This window comes from Papilio polytes, unplaced genomic scaffold (assembly GCF_000836215.1).
Source record: "Papilio polytes unplaced genomic scaffold, Ppol_1.0 DF822400.1, whole genome shotgun sequence".
In the NCBI taxonomy this organism is placed as follows: domain Eukaryota; kingdom Metazoa; phylum Arthropoda; class Insecta; order Lepidoptera; family Papilionidae; genus Papilio; species Papilio polytes.
The window spans coordinates 962,487-969,903 of record NW_013526804.1 but is presented as its reverse complement, the minus strand read 5'-3'; the positions used below and the strand labels follow the sequence as shown (position 1 = coordinate 969,903).

Sequence of the window (7,417 nt, the reverse complement as noted above, 5' to 3'; positions counted from 1 at the left end):
AAAAACCATGGTCAAAAAACATAAAAACCGTAGCCAGTAGTGCCATCTATTATATAATTTAAGTACCAAACATTCAAGTTAAATAACTTTCTAGTGTACGTTTTCGATGAAAGCGACATCTATGTATTCGATTCAATAACGTAGGAAAAATGTAGCCAGCCCGAAAACTGAATAGATTCCAATTGACTATGGACAGATTCGTGCAATGGCAACACCCGAGAAGTCGATGGTTGCTTCATGGGGATGTCGCAACTAAAATTAATGAACACCTCATGCAGCTCATGATCAGTTACCCAGCTCGTAGATCAGCTTAAATTAGTTTCGGGGTACGCTTCAACATGCAATTTAACAAACCGTGGTTGCTCTGCGACTCACCGGATAGATCACGCCTCATTGGTCAAAATGACAAAACACCGTGTTGAGCTCTAGCCTCATAATTTACTTTTTGAGTGGTAGCTCAACGCTTCGAGTCTAATGTGACCTGAAGTTTGAGCCGTTGAGAGCTAATTTTCTGCTTTAAATTACACATGACTATTGCTGTGCGGAGCAGTGCGGAGGCGGGGTCGAACTTTGTCTTGTATTTATGTTTTTATTTAGTAATGAAAATATAAATATTTAAAATACATTTATCATTCAGTTAAAAATAAAAGTATTAATTTGATTGTAAGTGTTGATAGAATTATTTTAAAAAAATGCATAGGCGTCGAGGTCCAAATTTTACTTATGTTAGCGGATGTGTGAAGTATATGATTTTTATTTTGAATTTCATATTTTGGGTGAGTTTCTTTACATTTATATTTGATTTTTTACTATTTTGTAAATTCATTAAGTTACAAACGTTTCTTTTCTCATCTGAAATGAACAAAATGTTAGATCTCGTCCATTGTTAAAATCAGGAGTGATTCATTGTTTCTCAGCGTATTTGCATTCATATACATATTGTACACTGATACGCATTATAATAATGTCATTAAGTTACAAGCTTCCGTTTGTTTATCGTTGACCCTAAACCACTGTCACCAGATAATTTATAACAAATTTACTAAATTGCGATTGCTAAAAAATATTCGTATAGCTGTTATCAGCTAGATTTCAATTTAAATTTGTTCGTATATGGCAGTTTTTTTTTAACTTGTCTAAAATGCCTACACAAATACTATACCGATTTCTCGAAATGTGACATGATAGAAAGACAAACTAAAACAAGTAAAGTAAACACAACAAAAAAAGAAAACAGTTAACAGTGATGGGCAATATCATCTTCCTCTATGTTCTATCACAGTGGTCAGCAGACTTATTAGCCAAAAAGCCAAAAAAAATATCAACAATAATAAAATTAATTTTAGAATGTAAATGTGTATAAATCGTACATACTTTGTATAAGTCAATTATTCACTAATAGTATTTTATTTAACTATAAAAATAACTGGAAATCAAAGAACAAATAACTCCTAAATTAATTGAGACCATGTTATCTATCATTTTTAAAAGCGAGAATGAAGTAAACAGGAAAATTTCAAGTAACATTGATACTGATATTTGCCTTTTATGTTATGTGACAAAGTGTTCTATTAAAAATAATAAGGGCCTGTCCCACCACTGGCTGATGAGGCTCAGATAGCTTAAAAATGACTTCATGGTCAGATAATCCCAAGGGTTCTCCCTAATGATCAGAACTAGGTACTTCAATTAGGTGCATCCAGCATTTAAAGCTGAGCAAGGACCCAATCCAGTCAGCATTGCAACATTTATTTTTGAAGTTTCTTTTTTTTTAATTTATTAATTACATTTTTCATTATTCTGTATTTAATTAATTTTTTTAATTCATCATTGTATTGTAGTGTAGTACATAGTATTGGATTGTTATCAGACAATATACAATTTGGTGGGACAGTGCCTTATGATTTTTTTCTTAGTTTTGGGAAAATGTGCATATTATCTATGGTTAATTTGGATTGCATATAAGAAGTTTGCATGCAAGTTATATATTTAAGGTTTGTAGACTAGGTTTAGGAAGGGGGAATTATATGGTCCTATTGAAAGTACCGTACCGCTGGTGATGCCCATAGTTCAAAAGTTGGTTATAAAATATGACATTGAGATTTTTATGAATGGTAATAAAAATATCATTGTGATGAATGACTTTGGATTCAATGATGTTTGAACAATAACATAAGTTATATTTGTAGTTAAAGCAATAACATAAAGTGTTTAATAAATTGACAATTAGCAATGATCTTTAGAATGGACAAACCTTTGACCAAACTATCACACAACTGTTGTGCGATTGTCAATTGTTTTGCAGCCAATTCAACTGTTTAGTTGCACAAATAAAAATTGAGCAGTGTAACCTCCATCTTACTTCTTATCTTACTAATCTTACTTCTTACTAATATTATAAATGCGAAAGTTTAGATGGATGGATGGATGTTTGTTAGCGTTTGTAGCCTAAACGGCTGAACGGATCTCCATGAAATTTAGCACAGGTTTAGAGCATAGTCTGGAAGAACACATAGGCTAATTTATATTACGGTTCCCGTGGGATCCATTAATTTAGTATTTCAATGTTTACTCCATCATTCTGCAACGGTTCAACATATCTTATTGAAATTTGGCACAGATATAAAATAAAGTCTGGAGTACACATGGGATAAGCTTCATCCCCAAGAAATGTCCGGTTCCCGAGGGATACGTAGCTTTTTGTAATTTATATAGTTCGTTTTCTAATACCACGCAGACGAAGTCGCGGGCAACAGCTCGTATAAAATAAAATAAAGTAATATTTAATCCTTATCAATGCTACAATACAATTAAACTAACAAAAAACAAAGAAAAGTAAATATGCAATTAAAAGAGAAAAGAAATATTTAAAATGAACATTGCAATGCTGACCCGGTTGGGTCCTCACTAAGCTTCATATAAGCTCATAGGAATCATAGCAAGACTAAACAGTTGTGCTATAGTTTAGTCAAAGGTCTGTCCAGCATCCTAATTTGTTTTATTTAGGTAACATTAATTAAATAAAAAGGCTTACTTTACGTATTACTCAGAAGCAAAGTAACTTATGCCTGCAACCAAGAAGGATAGGCAGAGACTACAGGCTTTGGTGTGGTTTCTACATTTAAACATGCTAACATACATTTATTAAAAAATAATAAGAAAAATAGCCTGTCGGCAGTTACTGATAGCATAGCTTTTTAATGGTGTTAGAATATTTGAAATATATCCAGTAGTTTTTCAGTTATTTCAATGCATACAAAAATACAAATCTTTCCTCTTTATACTATTAGTATAGATGTGTGATGGTGACAACTAAACTTGTGTTTTCAGTTATTTGGAGGTCTGATGATAGCTGTAGGACTTTATGCATTCATCGATAAATGGCAAGCAACTGGACTAATAAAGGTAATCATACTAATATTATAAATGCAAAAGTTTAGATGGATGGATGTATGTTTGTTAGAGTTTGTAGCCTAAACGACTGAACAGATATCGATGAAACTTGGTATGGATGTAGAGGATAGTCTGGAAGAACAAAGGCTACTTACTTCTGTTTTTTTATTTCCACGCGGACAGAGTCGCGGGCGGAAGCTAGTTGCTATTTTCACAATGACTTCATGGATCTTAGTGAAATTAAGCATAGATGTAGAATATAGTCTTGAAACACGTAGAGTAATTCTAAGTTCTTTAATTCCGCGCTATAAAGTCACAGGCCATATCTAGTGAATAAATTTTCACATATATATGGAACAATGTTAACATAGAACTCCATGACCTTGACACACGTATTGCTGTGCCGTTATCGTTTTTGTGGTAGGTAGATAAACGCTGGGTAAGTATTTTTTGTAATAGTAATAATGTAATTTTAATACACAGAACTTATACATGGCCTGTCGATTATCATGTTCTAATTTTAAACGACGTTTAATAAATATGCCCGTTTTCCTCTATGTCTCTATATGACTGCTTGTATGATTCTGTACGCGCAGAATTAAAAAAGAACACAAAGTAAGTAGGTAGTCCATCTATTCTTCTAGTGTATGTTCTACTTTGTGCCAAATTTCATCGAAATCCATTCAGTTTAGAGCTTGTGCACACATTTGACTAAACTATAGCAGAACTGTTTAGTCTAGTTTGATTCCTACAGAGGCGCGCACACTACTCGATTTTAGTTGTCAACTAAACAGTTGAATGGGCTACAAAACAATCGACAATCGTGCAAGAGTTGTGCGATAGTTTAGTCAAAGGTGTGCGCCCGCTCTTAGGCTACAGATACTAATAAACATCCTTCTGTCCATTAGTAAGGATTAAGGCACATCCCACCAAATTGTTAATTGTCTGATAACAGTCCAACGTGTAAAATATGTGATGGTAATATCAGATTTACCTTATCTGACAGTGATGTCATTTTAAGCTATCTGAGCCTATATCTGCCAGTGGTGAGACAGGGCCTTAGGATTTATATTAGTAAGGTGATAAAAATCTTTGTCTTTGTAAGTGATCGTTGCTCTTAAATTATATCACAAGGCAGGTTTTTGCATAACATGGAAAGTTGTTCTGATTCTCGACTTTAAAAGGTATGCCAATCGACTTGCATGACATCATTCGCGCCTTTATGCATCGAAAATATTTACTTTTTCTTTACTTGAATAAAAGATCGAGGTCTTTTGTGTTAATTTTGTAACCACGTTGAAGTTAATATTCTCATATTGATTTTATTAATTACTGTTGCTCGCGACTTCGTGATATTAAAAAAATAATAAAACAACATAGCTTATGTGACTTACTGATAGTGTAGCTTTTTAGTGGAACAAGAATTTAAATCGACTTAGTAGTTTTTGAGTTATAATATTAGTATAGTTACCAAGTTATAATTAACGTTATTATGTCTCGACACTATTGTAAACATAACCTCAAATAATCATCTGGACAAGATAAAGAATAAAAATTAACGAAGTTTTATTTATTTAATCAATGTTAAAATTACTACACAAAAATGTGGTATCGTTATCATTTTCTATACCAAATAACACACACGATGCCACACACGCTATGTTCCAACTGACAGTTGCAACTTAACAGTTCAATTACAATAGTCTTAAATGAGACGGTCGAACTGTGTGTGCGTTAACATTTTGATTTAAGATTTTGTCGACACACCCAGTTTTAATTTAACAGTTTTAGGGCCTGTTCCACCACTGGCTGATAGAGGCTCTGATAGCTTAAAAATAACGTCACAGTGAGTTAAGGGATAAAATCCGATATTTCCATCGCATATTTTACACGTTAGATTGTTATCAGACGATTTATAATTTCGTGGGATAGGCCCTTACTCTTCAGTTAAAATGTCAAAACATAGCGAAGTTAAATGTATATCTAATATGTTTTTGTGCAATTTTTTAGTCAACGGAAACTCTTTATGTTCCAGTTGGATACAATTTACGATGTGATGCTGAACATAAGTCTGCTGATCGCGTTGCTCGGTGGCGTCGTGTTTATTGTGAGCTTCGCTGGTTGCGTCGGTGCTTTGCGAGAGAATACGTGCTTGTTGAAATTTGTAAGTATTGTTTATTTATTTATTTTATTTATTTACACTTTGTACACAAGGAAAACAATCACAAAAAAAAAAATACATGTTGAGCGTTGGTTGTACAGGCGAGCATAACTCTAATAGAGTTTTCTTACTGCTAACCGTATCGATACAAATTAGATATTTTTAAATTAGAGATTTCGATACAATTTAGCAGGTAATGAATGATGATTATTATATACTATACAACGGACGATATGGAATAATGTAATTAACTCGCTAAAAAAAATTAAAATTTTATGTTATGGAGGAGGAAATAAATTTCCAACTCAACTTAATAACCGTAGACTTCTATTGTTCTGGTACTATCCTATCTGTAACTAATTATGGTTAATGAAAGGGTTCTCAAAAAGCGTAATAGCGTATGTTATGAATGGAATATGACCATTGACGTCAATTGTCTCATGACAACTCCGGTCGCGTTTTAGGCGCTCGAAAATAGTCGTTATTTTATTTTATTATTATATAAAAAATGAAAAAAACACAGGCATATTCCCAATTATCTAGTGTTGCGCCAGTCCTGAGCAGTACTGATTTCTTCTTGTCTTGTCTCTTCGTTGTATCCAGTATTCCCTATGCCTGCTGATACTGTTCCTGGTGGAGATGGGCGGTGCGGTGTGCGGGTTCGTGTTCCCCCGCAGCCTGCACGGGCTGTTAGAGCTGAGCTTCACGGAGCGCGTCGTGCACGCATACAGGGACGACCCAGATCTACAGAACTTTATTGATTTCGCACAGAGTGATGTAAGTATACTGCTTAAATAGTGGGTAGGGAATTAAAGTCCCTTAGCTATGTTTTGTTTTTATCAGAATAGACCGCGGACAGTAGTGCTTAGTTCTATAGGTGATGTTTATAGGTAGGGTAGGAAATTAAACTCCCTTAGCTATGTTTTGTTTTCATAAAGGGAACAGGGACAGAAGTTCTTAGTTCTATAAGTGATTTTTTTTTCTTAAATTATTTAGATTTATTTACACAAAATGTGACTTTTTACTCTAAACTGTACTTGTTAGCACAAATGTCAGGTTTCACTTTAATTTTTTTGAATGAAAATCAACCAAATGCATGTAGTCTAATTTAAAAACGCTTTGAAATATGCGGTAACAAAATTTCATAAGAATTGGCATTTATTAATACTAATATTATAAAGAGAATAGAATTATATTTTTGTATGTATTGAACTCAAAAACTACTGGGTCAATTTCAATTCTTTCAACATTAAAAAGCTATGTTAACAGTGAGTAACGTAGGCTATATTTTATTTTTAATTTCACGTGGGCTTAATCGTCTGTACTAATATAAATAGGAAAGATTTGTATTTTTGTATTTATCAAACTCAAAAACTACTGGGTCAATTTCAATTCTTTCACCATTAAAAAGCTACATTATCAGTGAGCAACACAGGTCATATTTATTCAGTAAGATAATAAGCATTTAATCAGCTCAAAAACACTGCAATATAATAAATAATAAAATATATACAAAAAAATGCAGAACTGAAGTGCCTCTACTCAATAACAACACCTTCAGTTCCAGTGCTGCGGATTGACCTCTGATGGTTACATGGACTGGTCCAAGAATGAATACTTCAACTGCTCCTCACCCTCAGTAGAACGTTGTGGAGTCCCCTTCTCATGCTGCATCAACGCCACGGACATCTCCTCAGGACTCGTCAACATCATGTGTGGATATGGCGTCCAGAACTCACCGGTAACTTGTTACTTAATTTTACCTGTAATACTAAGGGTGAGTTGCACCATATCGCCGGTTACCGTTAAAGTTAAAATTATTTGTAACGGTAATATTTAGAATAACCTTAAAATTTACTAAGG

General features: G+C 33.5%; 1 protein-coding gene across 2 annotated transcripts in view; it reads left to right on the top strand.

The window, feature by feature from the left end:
- Window positions 1-522: 522 nt before the first annotated feature.
- LOC106106149 (tetraspanin-33-like) overlaps window positions 523-7,417 on the top strand; it is a 10,214-nt gene continuing 3,319 nt past the window's right edge. Inside the window, exons 1-5 of one of the 2 annotated variants that reach the window (XM_013286697.1) lie at window positions 523-776; window positions 3,331-3,405; window positions 5,429-5,557; window positions 6,158-6,331; window positions 7,116-7,295. In XM_013286697.1, the coding sequence (XP_013142151.1) occupies window positions 693-776; window positions 3,331-3,405; window positions 5,429-5,557; window positions 6,158-6,331; window positions 7,116-7,295 (642 nt within the window). In that variant the 5' untranslated portion in view covers window positions 523-692. The remainder of the gene's footprint in view (window positions 777-3,330; window positions 3,406-5,428; window positions 5,558-6,157; window positions 6,332-7,115; window positions 7,296-7,417) is intronic. The other variant, XM_013286696.1, reaches the window with a different exon arrangement.